At 36.6% G+C, this 17490-nt stretch overlaps 1 protein-coding gene across 1 annotated transcript in view; it reads left to right on the top strand.

The window, feature by feature from the left end:
• Positions 1-222: 222 nt before the first annotated feature.
• The window catches only part of LOC145284826 (cilia- and flagella-associated protein 299-like), a 28385-nt gene continuing 11117 nt past the window's right edge, over positions 223-17490 (top strand). The window contains exons 1-2 of the mRNA XM_080133796.1: positions 223-713; positions 10292-10422. Of these exons, the coding sequence (XP_079989922.1) occupies positions 624-713; positions 10292-10422 (221 nt within the window). The 5' untranslated portion in view covers positions 223-623. The remainder of the gene's footprint in view (positions 714-10291; positions 10423-17490) is intronic.

Below are 17490 nucleotides of genomic sequence, written 5' to 3'. Positions count from 1 at the left end.
TTTAAAATTTAAAAATATAATAATTTATCTGAACATTTTTCATGTTAAATACTCTGAGAAACGATGAGTAATTATTTCGATAATTTGCAAAATTAATTTACTATATTTTTGTAACACAAATCATCCCCCACCCCCTGAAAATATGAACCGGAAGCGATTGTTGCTATGACAACCATTGTTACACAAGTCCTTCATTTTTTTTTTCTTTTTCTTTCTAATATTATGTTTCAGCAACTTTGAGATGAGGATTGATTATTCGGACTACTATTCTCATCTTAGTTGTTTTATTTACAACGTTTCGACCGATATAACCTCCTACCTTCTTCGGGTGCATGTTTTCCGGAATCTTTATGTTGAATTTGGGAATTTGTACGGAATTTCGAACTAAACCCTTTAATGTTCAATCTATGGGAGTGAATAATTTGAATTTTATTTTTTTAACGCCCAACTCGAGTTTTCAAAGGATACAGTTTTTTTTTTTTTTTCGATCTGGCTACTTTATTTCTACAAAAATATAAACCGAAAAAATAAAAAGCGACAGACAGTGATACTTTACGTTTTCTTAGGCTACTTTTAAAATTGGTTTATAAAACTGTGAATAGAACAGCGAAAAAGAAGACAAAATGGACGAAGACAACATCGTCGCAGAGTTCAAAACATACGAAGGTTATTTGGACTCTAAAATAACATCTTTGGATTTGTATTATTTGGAGGTGAGTGAAAACGATTAAACATAGTTGTTCTTAATCAAACAGTTGTTCTACTCGATGAGTTTTCGTAATTTTGGGATATATTACTATTTTCGACATGACAATATGTAATAATGCTTTTGCTTTAAACGATATCAAACATGAGGAAACATTTTAAAAAGATATGTACACTTTTTGGAAAAAAAACGTGTATTCTGTAAATTGGTTTATATAAAACACACACATACAGTATACACACATAGATACATACATGTGTGTGTGTGTGTGTGTGTGTGTGTGTGTGTGTGTGTGTGTGTGTGTGTGTGTGTGTGTGTCTAATTCATTCGGAATCTTAACTGATTGTTTCAAGGATTGTAATTTAATTTTACTAAGAATTGTAAAAAAAACTGATTTTTTTTTCTTCGACTACTTTATTTAATGTACCTATTTACTATGCCTCCCCACGGGACAGAGTTAACATTAACAACAACAACAACAACAACACAATGTTTGCGACGATATTGTAATTTTTTAAAACAAAGCATTCGAGTAATTGTGAGAAAAAAATATATATTTTTTTTTTTCAAATAATTTAGTAAAATAGACTTAACTTCCTTAGAACATTAAATTAAGGGTATTATTATACAAACACCGTGACAGCGTTAGGGTTAGGGTTAGGGTTTAGGGTTAATTCGCTGTCACGGTGTTTGTATAAATTTACCAAATTAAGATTTCTAATTGCCGCCATTATTATAAAAGCTATATTACTTGTCATATACATACGCGCACACAAACATACGCGCCCACGTCCACACACGTACATATATTCACGTTCGCGTACATACACTCACATTCACGTATATTCACACACATGTTAAAGAGTTTTTTTTCATATAATTTTTTTTTCTTTTTTTTGGTAAATATAGTGCTATGCTACAACAAAACACCGACCACTCGAGGCCCGGAGGCCGCTCAGGGATGGGGGTTATTGCGTGTACAGTAATCAATGCTTTTTACTTTTTAAGACGACTTCATCTGGTTTTACGATTTTGTCAGTCAGACTTAGATATAGAAAAAAGTTATAATGACCCGAAAATGGAGGATCATTTTATGTTTAATTTATATGTGAAACTAATTACTTAATTTAAATTATAAAATATTTCTTTTCTGGATGTTCATACGTAATCATTTGAAAAATGTAGAATCACATTTTTAGGAGAGATAACTGAGGGTCCTCATCTACTTTAGAACATAGATAAAATTTCATTTTAATTCGACAAACTTCTTAATGTTATTCTGGTGCTTTTCCATAAAAATACACAGGTGAAAATATCAGTTCCAAATAAAGTATAAAACTCTTTGATATAATTAGGCAAAAATAGGTATCTACACCAAAAATCTTATCTCCCCAGTTTTACATATTTGTGGCAAATCAGAAAGATATGATAAAATCTAAATCCAACCCCCAAGATCGCCATGGGAATGGAATATGTGCCTACATTAAAGATGGCTTCCCATGTGGCAGGGATATCTCTAGAGAAGATCCTAATTTACCTTATATGTGCTTATACCACTGCATTTATATTTGCCCTTTATCGGCCCCACAACAGCGGAGTTACTATCTTTAAGAGCATATCTGAGAAAATAGACCACATCTTGTCTGCACACCCCTCGGCTAACATTCACATTTGTGGTGAGTTCAATGTCCATAACGTGGAATGGCTGATCCACTCAAATAAGACGGATGATGAGGGGCGGTTCTGCCATAATTTTGCCATTGCTTATGACCTCACTCAGATTGTTCACGAGCCCACCCGTGTGCCTGATACTACAGGTCAATATGCAAGCCTCCTAGACCTTTTTCTCTCAACTTCCCCTGAGCTATTTTCATGTTCCGTTCATTCTCCTCTAGGATCCTCCGACTACTCCGTCGTATCAGTTAAGATAAAAATGAAATGTAATAAGTTCTCAGGCGTACCCCTCCACCATACTGTATACCGATACTCCATGGCTGACTGGGATAGCTTCCGTACATTTATATCTGATCTACCTCTGCATTCCATATTTAAAAATGATGTGTCCTCTATAGTATCAGACCTGACCAATTGGTTAATTGTAGGCATAGACCGACTCATACTATCTAAAAAATTCCAACAAAAACCTACCAGCCAGCCAGCCATGGTTCTCCCCAGAATGTGCTGCTGCCATCGCACACAGAAATCACTTTTTTCAAAGCTACCAACGTAATAGATGCACTGAGACTAAAGCTGCTTTCAGGAACGCCAGCAACCACTGTAAAAGAGTAATAAAAAATGCAAGAGAGCTATATGCACAGTCTGTTAAATCCAAAGTAGCTGATCAGCGGCTTGGTTCCCACCAGTTTTGGCAAATAACAAATAGGATCCTGAACAGAAGTGTGCGTTCTATCCAAACCATTATCAACGGACCAGAGGTCATCTCCTCAGCTTCAGACAAGGCCAAACTATTTGCCAAGAACTTTGCAGCTAATTCTACCCTATGCGACGAAGGCCATCAACTCCCCATATTTCCTCCTATAACACAGAACGCGCTAGGTAACACAAATATCTGTGCATGAGGTCGCCAAGCTAATCAAGAACCTTGATTCCAGTAAAACTACTGGTCCTGACGGCATCCCAATTATAGTGTTAAAAAAGCTTCAACCAGAACTTGCTCCCATACTTACGAAACTGTTTAAACGTTTCCTTAAGGAGAAGTGCTTTCCAACACCCTAGAAAACCTCATCAGTATGCCCTGTATTTAAGAACTCAGGTGATAAGTCATCTCCCTCTCAGTACAGACCAATAAGTCTCCTGTGTGTCATGAGTAAGTTGCTGGAATCCATATTAAATAGAGAAATAGTCAACCACCTCAGCAGAAATAACCTTCTTAGTGACACGCAATATGGTTTCAGTTCTGCAAGATCTACCGCAGATGTGCTAACGGTTATATCTCATAGGATTAGTGAATCTCTTGACAAAGGCTTCCTTTCCAGGGCAATTGCTCTTGACATATCAAAGGCCTTCGACAAGGTATGGCATAAAGGCCTACTTCACAAGATCTCCAGCTACGGTATAGCTGGAAATATTCTCTCTATCATTAAATCATTTCTCTCTGATAGGCTCATAAGAGTAGTGGTTGATGGACAAAAATCAGAGGCCTGCAGTATTATTGCTGGAGTCCCTCAAGGGTTCATCCTGGGCCCAACTCTCTTCCTGATCTACAGCAATGATCTCCCTAAACACATACTTAAATCATTTGTTGACTTCTATGCTGATGATACAACCATCTACAGCAACACATCAAAGGCTGTAAATGACAAAGCTCTCTCTGATTCTCTCTCCTCTGATTTCGAACAAGTTGTTCAGTGGGGGAAGACGTGACTGGTTACCTTTCACATCTGGCATCAATTGAAATGGATGGCTCTCGTCTAGAAGCCCCATGTTTTGACAAGCTTCTGGGCTTGACCTTCACTCCTGATCTGAAATGGAACATGTACATCAAGTCTGTTGCCAAGGTCGTTGGAAAGATGGTGGGATCCTTCTACCGCTCCAGAAGATATCTCACTACTGATGCAATTCTCTATCTATATAAAAGCCAAGTACGTCCAAGGATGGAATACTACTGCCATATCTGGGCAGGATGCTAATAACAGCCTTTCCTGCCTTGACAGAGTACAAAATAGACTTCGTAGCTTAGTGGGGGATGCCCTTTTCTCTTCCCTGCAACCTCTCTCCCACAGAAGAGACGTTGTGAGCCTATCTTTGTTTTATCGTTATTTCCATGGCAGGTGTTTGTCTGAACTCCAATCTCTGGTCCCCCCTCGCCAATCTTTTACAAAAAACACCCGTCTGGCTGAATCCACTGTGAAAAACTTTCCCCACTCTTTATCTATGCCTAAATCAAAACGTAGATTTCATAAACAAAGCTTCTTTCTTAGAACTGCACGCCTGTGGAACTCTGTTCCATCTGCCTGCTTGCCTCCTGACTACAACTTGGATGCCTTCAAGTCCAACGTAAACAAATTCCTTATGAACCGCCCGCTTAAGTAGACACTTTAAATATCCACACTAACGTACTGTACTTACAATAACCCTTATCCCTGAGTGGCTTCCGGGCCTTGATAAGTGGTGACCACCTTGTAAAAAAAAAAAAAAAAAAAAAATTTGAGGTCGCTGACAACGTATCTGATAATCAAACACGTCGCAAATTTACTGCTTGCATAGTATGTAGAAGACTAGGATATAAATACCCTAAACTCGCTACAAGAAAAAATAATGAGACGAATTGAATGAAGGAAACAAAGAACTCAAATGCTGGAATAAAATAAACATGTCGTTTATTTTCTGTTGAGAAATGAAAGTCTTGGGTGTACACGTGTTCATTCAGCCGTTGACGACTACGTGCGTGGAAGGAAAGGGGAATGCAATAGAGAAACGCGAAGTGGCAAAGTGGCCTGTAGAAAGAGAGGGTTAAGCTCAGTAGAGAGTCACGCACATGTCTGTGTTGATGGACCAAGACAAAAGGGAGATAGAGTGAGAAAGAGTGAGAATGTCAATCCAGGTTATGGAGATAGGAAGCGTATAAAGTGTACATACTGTTTGTTAGCTCGTGCCCCATACATAGTCGCAGGGGGCGCGATGCGCGTGGGCGCCCCTAAAAGGGGGGGGGCGAATGGTCCGACGACCGCTCAGCTCAAGAGCTAAGTCGAAAAGGAAGATGCTGCTTATTGCTCTTTCTTTTATAGGTGTTTCCGGTAGTCTTTTGCGCATGTGTGGATTTCCTTTAAAAGGGAAGTGACATTGTCCTTGTGTGCGTACGTGTGCGCGTGTGTGAGTATATGTGAGTACATGTGTGTACGTTAGCATGTGTGTGAATATACGTGAATGTGAGTGTATGTAAGCGAACGTCAATATATGTACGTGTGTGGACGTGGGCGCGTATGTTTGTGGGCGCGTATGTATATGACAAGTAATATAGCTTGAAGTGTGAATGCGTGTTTTTGTGTGAGACTAGAAAAGGCTTGCGCAAGTATTAACCCCTAAACCTAGGGACTATTTTCCGCCATTTTACAGCTTCTGTTTATGCTATGCGCGTGCGCATGGTAGCATAAATGACAGATGTTTAATGTGCCTTCACGTAGCAAACTGCCTTCTCACATGGCATACGAATCTTCCACGGATAATTTTAAACTATATGAAAAAGAAATAAGATAAGAAGAAAAGAAAAGCACTCCAAGTGGTGGTGGTGGGGGGGGGGGCGATAATGCCGGAAAGGCATCTTTTAGAACATAGAATTTCAAATTTTTTTTTTCATTGGCGGATAATTTAAAATTAGAAGAAAAAGTTGTCTGAAACAAAAATTTTAAAAAATACATTATAGCACTTTTTTTTTGTCTTACATAGTTTTTAATGTGTTTTAATTGATCTAAAACAAAGTTTTCACAAGCGGTTTACAAGAAAAGTTTAGAAGAACCCCCCGCTTTCTCCTCCAATGTAAATAAAAAACAGTAAAATCTCCTACAAATGTTAAATGGTATTCTAATTGGAAAATGTCGGCACTTTATTTACGGAAAAATGGTTAATTAAACTTCAGAAGCACCTGTTAACCACACAAGTTCTATAATTGAATCCCTCCCCAAAAAAAGAATAAAAAATATAAAAAGTGAAAACTTTGTTTTAGCTCAATTAGCATTTGTTGGAGACAACTCCTGCATCTAGAATCATTCTTAGTTGTCTTGCCCCTGTCTTGCCATCAGGACCAAGTGTTTTTGGACGAGAGAGTGTGGTAGATACAAAAGTCCTCCACACTTTAAACTACATCAAGCGCAAATCACAGCAAAAAGAAAAAAGGGGAGATAACAACTGTTTATAAATATGAACAACTGTGTGGAGGCCTTTATGGTCTACCATAGGTGAGTTAATATCACGTAACAACAAATTGCCAAAAGAAATTATCATATTCTTAGCAGAATGCACATTTATCGATTTTTTTTTTCTTTTTTGGTATCGATTCTTCAAAGCATTTGCTATTTAATGGTATATTAGCAATATTGGGCCTACTAAAAGAAAATTATCAATTTATTTTTCAAAATTTAAAAAAAAAGTGTTTTTCGTAAAAATAATGAAAATATATAAATTTTTTTGTCAATCTGAAAGATAATAATTATTATTAGCATATTTAACGAACTTCACACTTCAAAACACAAACGATGAACAATTAAATACATTAAAAATTTGGATTTTCAAACTTTAAAATCTGATACGTGCGCAATCATGTTTTTTTTTTATCTACAATCCTCATGCTCTCCCACAATACAATATATTTTGTTCAGTTTCGGCTGATTATTTTAAGCATATTTGTAACCACAAATAAAGAAGGGGGAGGTGTAGGCAAAAAACTCCATAAATATCAATTATAAAAAAAAATAGTACATTATTATAAAATTCATACTTCACTTAATAATCAGTGAAAATTTCGTATTGATTGGATAATTACTTGAATTTTGGTAGATTTTTTAAGAGAGACTCCATCAAAAATTACTTACCCCTTTCTTCCGTTTTGACCATGTCTAAGAAAATATAATAATTACATTTAAAATTTTCGTAAAATAGCTTATCAAGAAAATAACATGAAAAGGTTTTTTGCAATTATATTGTTTTTGGGGTGAAGAGATTGAATTAAAAAATGCTGACATTCAAGGATAATATTGTTAGTTTGAAAAATGAATATTTCTTTGAGTAATATTGATTTCATTAACACAGAGTTTAATAGCTGTTTTTCATAATATTCCTGAAATATTACAAAAAAAATTTATTTGTTAAAATATATGATGCTTTATTTTCATAAAAAAGGCAAAATAAATTCATGTTTTTTTTGTGCTTAAAGCTATAACTTTAACATATGTGTTTTTGTTTGCACAAAGTAATACATTTTCACTAAGATTAAAAAAATAATAATATATTCATTATGTTCCATGATTGTTAATTAATAAATACCGATAATTTAATTAAAATTGATTGATTGCCTGAATTTTATTCACTTTTGAAGTGGATTATTTTGAATGCAAACAGAATCTCTGTAGTCGAATTGAATTGTCGCCCTTGAATTATAACAAAATCTAAAACAATATAGCTACTCCCAGCCTCCTCCTCACTTCTTCATAAAATTTGATTTTCTTAATTAAAAAAAAAAAAAAACTATTTGATCAAGTGGTTTTTGGAATATGATACCTTCATTCCATGACGAGTATATACATCATAAATATTTGTCTGTATTTTTATTTATGTTTTAAGTCTAATCTATAATATAAATCTCAGCTGTCTGTTTAAATGTATGTATGTATGTATGTATGTCAGGTCATGGTATATGCTACTGGTACCATGTAACCCAGTACTACCTGCTTCATGGTCGGGTCACCGGCGACTAAACTGGTTCCCCCACCAAACTTGTTTGGTGAGGAGGGTGGCTAGTCTCCCTGAAGGATTAAAAATAAGACCTTTCAAAGGGCGAATAAACCCTTTTTCGGGGTCAACGGCCAACTAGCACCGTGTGTGTTTGTGTGTATGTATGTGTGTGTGTTGGGGTGGATAGGGCTCCCATAAGCCATGGTGAAGGCAACCTTTCTAGGAGAAGCAAATCTCTGATTTAAAAAAACCATAAAGCGGGAGACCAGTACCCGCATTAAGCTGGTCTGCAGTTTAACTTGTTGCTGGCTATCTTGCTCTTGCTTGTTGCTGGATCTCAACATTTTGAACCGAGAGAGAGACTTAGCTGTCATACAAAGCTCAGACTCTGTAACATCATCTGTGTATAGATACTCCCTCAGCCATTTGTCTATAAAAATGGTCCTGTAGCGATGGAAAAGTTGTGACGTGTGGAGGCTTGAAATGCTGGAAGCATGTAATAATTGATCTCAACGATCATCTTCAGTGTCATGCCTGCTTGAGCGTGTGAGTTCACCGGTAAAACTAAAAAAAAAAAAGAAGTCATTTTTGGGCTCATGGATTTTAATGTCTGAGGGAGTGGCACTCGTCTGACAAGACGTTGCAATCATCGTGTATTTATGTATGTATGTATGTATGCCTGCTTAAAACTTTCGACAGAAGCAACAAATTTTCACAAGATCGGTATTGTTTTGACGCTCGACCCTTCGGATGACAAATATCGAAAATTTGGCTAAAAACATTAATTCCTTTACCCTCAACTGAGCACTTTTCTACAGGGAGGGGTTCGTTTTTTTCGCCGATATTTCCATAAATCATCCCCTCTTTTCGATTGACTAGTCTTAATTTAAACCTTTGTCGCTTTCAGTTTGACGATGGCAAAGATGTCACTTTTTTTTTCACATTCTTTTCCTTCTTCACGCTACGGGTTCGAGCCTGCCTGCCTACTACCAGTTTATTTATTTTTTTTTTTTTTTGCTCAACACAAACCGCCAAATACCCGAGCAACACCGGACACCCAGACTAATCCTAAATAAGCGCCTAAAATTCTAACCGAGAAAACAATTTCAGTTCTTGTTTATTACTGTAGCAAAATTCGAAAATTGAAATACTGAATTTCAAGTGAAACAAATGTTATCTAGTTGATTATCATGTTACAGTATCCAAAAATTATGAAAAAAATGATAAGGTAGAAGATTAATTATTATTGAAAACAGTTTTTGAAGACAACTAACGAAAATTGAGCTTTGTAAAAAAAAAGTTCTAATTGTAACAAAAGAGAGGTAAATAATTTTTAAAAACTGAAAATCTTTGCCCAATTTAGTAAAACTTAATTTTCACTAATTGTTTTCAAAAACTGTTTTCTTAATAATTAATTTTCTATCTTATCGTTTTCGTAATTTTTTGATATTTTCATTACTGCGACATGACCATTCAGCAGATACCATTGGTTTTATTTGAAATTACATATTTCATTTAACCTTCGGGCCAGGATCAAAGTGTAGTATCTGATCTGATGCTTCAATTCACTTTTTTCACTTCACTTTTTGGTCTCGATTAGTGGAGAAGAAATCCTTCATGACTGATACATTTTTTATTTTTGTTATTAACCAAAGTGCCCCTTTTTGGGGAGCTAGTTTCCCCTCATATTATAAACTGACCGTTGTCTAACTTTGCCCTCGTAGGGAGGCAAGTAAACAAGAAAAAAAAAAAAAAAAAAAAACGAAGACGAACTACAATTTCATACCAAAGGGAGGTTACTCTGGTCCTTGAACTGAATGAGATCCACTCATTCTCGAATACTAGAATTCTTTATTTTAATAACCCAGTATCTAGAAATGCCATGTCACACTACATTCCTAATGTTATTTTATTTATTTATTTATTTATTTTTATGTGTTGGGAAAAAATGTTGGGTGATGCCAAATAATAAGCAGAAATTCTGCGTTGGGGGACATTTTCCTCATTCCAATCTCTCCCACTTTTAATACCATTCTTACATTGTCAGATAAAGGTATGCAGTCTTATCACTGATTTATGTTTTTGTTTGCTTTTCTTTTTGTTTGTTTTCAATATTTTCCTTTAAAAATATTTAAAAATTAAAACTATATTTTGTTTCTTCTCTTATTTAATCTGAAGGATGTAGAACTTGCCCGCCAACTTGCTGAATTGGGTTGCTTAAGAAATGGCGAAGTTTTGAAGAGGGAAGAGTTTGAAGCGAGAAAACAGGCAGCTGAGGCAAGCAGGATCTCGAAACAGACACAACAAAAGTATGTTTGTGGAATTTTTGACGCACCTGAACGAGCTTGTTCCCTACCTGTAAATGGCTTCCTTTCACATTCTCTTAATTTTTTTCCAGGGATTATCATTGATTACAGACTTAACTTTCACATTACCAAAAATTATTTTTGGAAAACAAAACAGTATTTTTAATGACTTTTAACAACAGGGATCACTTTTTAATTATAATGTTCTACTAAATTCATACCTCATTTTCGCATACAGTAGCTATCATCACATTTATAAGGCGTCACATGACCAGTGATAATTCCTGTATCGTATTCATCCTATTCTCAAAATGCCCAAGAATTTATATTTTCCAAAATTTTACCAAAGAAAATGTTTTACATTATGCACAGACGAAACTTCTTTTGGCAAGCAACAAGTTGTGTTCCTGTAGACATAACCAAACTTAAAAAAATAGGTTATTTACAAGTATCAAACAGGTCAGCCAAAGCCCTCAAAAGTGTTATTATGGAATGTGTAGTTTCTGGGTCTACAATTTATACAGACGAGCAGAAGAGCTATAGTAACCTATTGATGCCTCCAGCAGTCTTGAAAAACAAAGGATACCTGCTGTAGAGGTAGTTGTGCATGTAATTGTGAGGCAAGGATTGCGCAATCCCTAACCACATCTCTCCTGAATCGGCACTGCTTGAGTCCAGTGGCAAGGATAAGTCCAGGATGACTGAAAATAATACCGAGATAAGCGGAGAGCACATACAGCACCTGGAAGTCCCAAATGGTCACCCATTTAGTACTGACCAGGTTCAACGTTGCTTAACTTGATAATCTAGTGGAAACCGGTGTGTCAGTGTGATTATGCCGTATAGTAACCTATATAAGTTTTGATATGAACATGAGACTGTTAACCATCTTAAAAGTTTTGTAACCTCAGTGACTGGTGTTTGCACGAAGCAGCAACTTTATGGCAACCTACCTGCCATATCTAATACCATCAGAGAAAGACGCCTACGATTTGCTTGTCATTGTCTGAGGAGCAAGCATGAATTGGTGAGTGATGTATTGTTATGGACTCCACGACACGGACGCGCACGCAAAGGACAACCTAGATCCACATACATTCGGCAAATAGCACACAATGCCAACTGTGAACCTGAAGATCTGAGGCAGCTGATGGAAGACAGGAAACTCTGGAGAGGAAGAATCACATTGGTCTGGGTAAGGAGCCCGTCATGATGATGATGATGATGAGTCCGGCATTAAAACACGATTGAAATGTGTCTTGGAATAGTTGGGGACATGAAATGGTCTCATGTTGATGATTCCCTGTACTGCAAAGCCTACAACATGACACTGAAAATCAAATTAAAAATTACGATTTATTTTTTACTCATATGCAGGAGAAATATCTTGTGTTTCGTTTTTTTTTGTTTTTTTTTTTTAATAAAAAATTTGAATTATTTCATTTTCGTTTGGTTCTGACTTCAAAATTTTTGGTACTTGTGCTTCTGTACTGTCACCTTACAATTTAATAAACACAAATATTGACAAAATTGAATTTAACTTGAAATAACTAAAAAATAAAAAAAATTCCAGGTAGATAGAAGAGTACATTATCTTACTTTTAGTGACATTTATTTATGAATTTATTTACTTTTATTTTTGCTTTCTTTGCTATAAAAATTTGAATGATTTCAAATTTGGTTTTCTTTGTAAAACAAAACAAAAAAAAAAACGTATACGGGTAGGTTGAAGAGTAATTTATCTTGCCTTTGGTAACATTTAACTTTTTTGTTAATTTATACAAGAATTATCACCGGGCCATTTTATTATATAAGAATTATCACCTGTCACGTGACACATTATAAACATGATGACAGCTACTGTAATCAGAAAGTGAGGGATGAATTTAGTAGAATGTTATAATTAAAAAGTGATCCCTGATATTAAAAGTTATTAAAAATACCCTTTAAGTGCTCGTCTGAACTTCAATCTATGGTTCCCCCCTCGCTAAGCGTTCATGAAAAACACTCGTCTAGCCAAAACCACTATCAATAATTTCCCCCACTCTTTATCTGTGCCTAAACTTAAACGTAGATTCCATGAACAAAGCTTCTTTCTTAGAACTGCACACCTGTGGAACTCTCTTCCGTTTGCCTACTTTCCAGCTGACTACAATTTGATTGTCTTCAAGTCCAGCGTAAACAAATTCTTGATGAATCGCCCCCCCCAAGTAATCCAATTTACAAGATCTCCACTTCTTATGAGCTATAATTCATTGACTAATGTATACCCGATAACCCTTATCCTCGAGTAGCCTTCGGGCCTTGATAAGTGGTGATTTCTATGTAAAAAAGAAAAAAAAAAAATTTGTAACCCGAAATTCAAGTCTGTAATCGATAATAATCCCAAGAAAAAAATTAAGTAAAAATGAAAAGGAAATCATTTACAGGTAGGGGCAAGCTCGTTCAGGTTCGCTTAATCTTTATACCAGTTTAGTGTTGAGCAGAGATGAGAAAAACTGACAGATATACGTTGATAAATAAAGGTAATGTCCAATGAGAATAATATAAGATTATAGATTATATTTTGGATGTTAGTTTAAGTTTAGTTAAACATTGTAATAGTCTACACTATTCTAATGAACATTTATGTTTATACTGCATTTTTATCAATGTGCTTGAAACTTTTTTTTATGTGTAATCTATATCTAATATATAAAGTAAAATCAGTCTCTTTCGATTTTTGCCATCGATATCATTCTTCTTACAGAATCAACATTTAAGTATATTTGTTTTTTTTACTTATTTTGATGGATCCTACGTGTTTTCATACAATCGCTAACTTATAAAAGGGAGGTAACTCTATATTCGTCAGTACAGAGTTGTTTCTCTTTGTTTAAAAAATTCTTGTTAAGAAACAAAATCTAATCTCAATCTCTACTATTATATAAAAGAAACTATGTGTGTGTGTGTGTGTGTGTGTGTGTGTGTGTGTGTGATTTCGTTCCTTACGGACTCGAAAACGGCTGGGCCGATTTTTATGAAATTTCACAGGACGGTACTCTATGTGCCTAGCAGTGTTCTCTTTGATAAGTATCGATAATCAATAATCGAAATAATCCGATGAAAGAATGAACAGGCGATTTTGACCAAAGTTAACACCTTACACAGCCTAACACAAGTGCATTTGAGAAGTTTTATTACCACAAAAGCCAAAAGGCCCAACATATAAAATCAGTAGTATGTTCTTTGATATGACAGGAATGCGTTCGAAAAGACTGTTTCTGTTTATAACACAATTGAAGCATGATACTTGACTTTTACATTTTAAACTTTGATTCAAGTGATTATATACGAAAAATATTTTTTTTTAAATCAGACAGTAAGTTTTCTACAGTGCAATGTAGACTACAATGGACTAAGTCACTGCAGGGAGGCACCTGAAGTTTCCTCCTGGTGCACCACGATAGGTCACCAACTAGAGCAGACAATTAATCGATTTGATTGAAAAATGAACTATTTTATTGATTTTGATGACAATAAAATATGGGAGTGTGAAACATTCATTGATCATCATTCAATCCCGGGCAATGTTGGGTCTCTCTGCTAGTTGCAAGTAAAAACGATGCTGAGTAACACAAGATATGTAAAGCTAGTTTGTTATATATTAAGTGACTTTGAATAGCATTAAGATGTTAAGTATGTGTCAACAGGGTCAGAATTGGAATATAGCATGTCTGAGAAAAACGTATGTGGGAGATGAGAAACGCAAGTCAAGGGTTACAGGAAGAAGGAACTGATGGAGAACCAATTTTGAAATGAAGCAATAGAGATGCATGATTCTTAAAAAAAAACAGAGTGGACTTCCTGTATTTGTCTGGGGTCATTCCAAAAGTTAACGCCTCCTGATTTTTTTTTAACTCAAAAACTTGGAGAGATATGAAGACGGGAATGGTATCATTAAAACGAGTGACCTTTTGTGCTCCAGCATTTATTTTTTTACATAGTCACCACCGTTCTCAATTCACTTTTTCCAGGAATTCGATGACGCATCTCTACTTTTGACGCACGTTCATGACAGCGGTTGATTTCTTAGAGTCTCACACCATCAATATCTGCAACAGAGAGATGACACTTTCAAGTCATGAATGCATGAATTCAGTCATCATAACAATGTAATTTGCCATCCCCTTTCATCAATTTAGACGGAATAAAAAAATAAGAGGCATTACAAAATAAAATGTCTTGTTTAAAATTGTCTCAGAATTTTTTAATCAATTGTAATTTATTTATGTAATCATTTGGAAATCCTAATGACCCATCTTCTAATAATGACTTCACTAGCAGAACCTGTTGAAATTCCACAGCAGATTCTTTCATATGTAATATATTGATGTTGGCATTCTGCGGATGTTCAGTGTAAATGGAGACGCCCTGATATTATTGTAGCTCTTTTGTTAAAATTTCAAAAGTATTTATCTCAGTTAGCAGAGGCGCCTGGCATAGCCTGGTCTTAAAATAAACTTAAATATGATATTTTAATTCATGCAGATTTTGTATATATTTCTACTGATTCTTTCGTATAAAGCCCTTTATTTAATTCACAGAGGTAGCAGGCTCTGGTTTCATCAACCATAATTGGGTAAAAATCTTAAGCAACTGTGTTTTTTTTAGTATCACCCGGCGTTCTTGTCTACTTGATCATCTCGAATTATCCAGCCAATGAGACAGCAGAAACCGGAAGTTATAAAAGCAGTATTGAACTTTTAACCTCCAGAAGAATGTCACTTTACGGCTGAATTTTACCAAATACTTTATTTATTATGTAAGAAGTTCAGAGGCTACATCAGCTGAAATATTATGAGGATAAAACTCAATATAAGAATAGTAGTCTAATTAATTCAAGTAATCTACAATAATATTTTACGAGTATCATTCATGAAATAAACTTTCTTTTGTACATTATATTAAAGGTATAGGATTGACATGTGCCCCTATTCTATTGCATAACTAATGACGTGTATGAAAATACACAAGAAAACAAAAATTATATTTACAAAAAGAAATTACACTTTTTTTACCAACTGGCTATCAATGGAGTATTTACAAAAAAATAAAAAAAAATTAAAAAAAATATAAATAATAAAATAAAAAATAGCGCTTATATAATTTCTAAAAAATATGTGTGAGGTTACAATCAGGATTCGATTCTAGGGTTTGGGAAGGAGTGAGTCACTCGCTCGACAACAGCACATTTCTGCCCTCTTCTTTTCCAATCGACCACACCTGGCCTCTCACCACCAATGTCACACCGCACAATCTGAAGATACCCTCAACTGGAATTCCGCTATCAAATCTGCGAGTGCTCCAAGCCTGCGCTTGATCAGCATTTCTCTTATCGCCAGTCACTGCCGACCTGATCCATGAAACTACCTTTTGTCGAATCAGATTTGATTTCAATTATTTCAATCCCTACTTCAGGGCCAGATTGATTCCTTTCATAGCAGCCTCCAGTTTGGCTACGTTGATATGGGAATAGTCATTTTACTTTCTTAGCCACGCCACATCTTCCACAGTTACACCTCCCATCTCTAATACGATGCCTAATGCCAAGCTGCTGGCATCGCACCAAATCACCTCCGCATCTCTGCCGCTGACGTACCATTCCCCCTTCACTGGGCCTTATTTTGTCACTCTCGTGATGATTTCTTGTAGTATGTTCGTGACCTCCTTCATCACATGGCCCTGCCAGCCATCAGTGCCCGTTTGTCGTTTAATAAAGCTGCACGCTATCCTGAGCCAGCCATCGATTGGATAATGTCCCACCTGTCTCCTGCAGACCGAGAAGAGTTCTCATTTTGTCAGGTCAGTTCCGACTTTGGGTATCGCATTCCCTCGTCTAAAGACAAGGCTTCCTTTTCCATCTTGGCATAGTTTCAACCCCAATGCCGCTCCTCCATTCAGGGACTCTGCCGGTTTTGCAGTCAACCCATACCTCTCGACATGCCCTCTCACTTTCTTTGCTGTCACCTCTGCTTCCTCCACGAGAATGTCGTCAATGTACATATTAGTGGCCTTATCCTCTGTACAGTCTTTACTCAGCACCGTCTTCAGCACGGCAGTCATAATTTTGGGGACTGAGCTCAGCCCAAAGCCTAACCTCGTTAGGCAATACATCTTCCCCTTGTACCGGACCAATTGATGCAGAGTTTTTCATCTACATGGATCTGGAGATAAGCCGACTTCAGGTCGGCAATCTTAGTGGCCCACTCTATCCTCCTCCATTTTCTCATGACATCTTCGCATACATCAATCCCCTTTCCAGTGTGGCAGGCTACGTATCTGTTTAATTCTCTGAAATCCAATACTGGTCTAACTTTGTTCTTGGTGAGTTGAACAACCGTCAGAAATGGTAGCACTCCTTTTTCTTCCCCTGTCCACACTTTCAGAATTCCCTCTTCTATCCACCTCTCTACTTCTTCCTCAGATCCTTTTCTTATTTCTCGTCGCAGTGTTTTCTCGTAGCAGCTTACTTTGTTTTGTCGTTCCGTAGGCCCAGAGATCCATTTCCATTCCACCGTCCACCTCTCGCCATCGAACCTCACCAGGAAATCCTTGTCCTCGATGCAGCAAGCCTCCGGTTTTTGCGTTCTGATGTTTCTATCACCTTCCACTCCTGCCATCCTTACTGCGCCGAGGCGTCCAAAAGTTACTTGGCCCCCTCTCAACATAGCGACCCCCAGTTGGTTGATTGCACTTAACCTAAAACCACATCAACATTACCGATCAGACGATCCAATACCAGTGCTCGCAGTCCAATGGGCACACCTTGCACCAGTACTTCCGCTGTCATCTCTCCTAGGCATTTCACCTCCCTGCCATCCACGGTCTTAATACTCCTGGCTCCACTCCATGACCTAGCGACATTCTTCGCTACCAACGTCGTGGTGTAGCCTGTGTCAACAAGGGCCATGGCTCTCTTCTCATTGTCTACTACCGGTAACTGAGGCAACGTTTCGCTGTGCGCCATTTCCACATAGAAGGAGGACCACTGGCACAATGGCTCCCATTCACTTGTTTCTCTATATGCCC

This window comes from Euprymna scolopes, chromosome 9 (genome assembly GCF_053919585.1).
Source record: "Euprymna scolopes isolate OS-2025 chromosome 9, ASM5391958v1, whole genome shotgun sequence".
Classification (NCBI taxonomy): Eukaryota; Metazoa; Mollusca; class Cephalopoda; order Sepiida; family Sepiolidae; genus Euprymna; species Euprymna scolopes.
The sequence above is the reverse complement of the archived record's forward strand: the minus strand, read 5'-3'. Positions and strand labels throughout refer to the sequence as shown.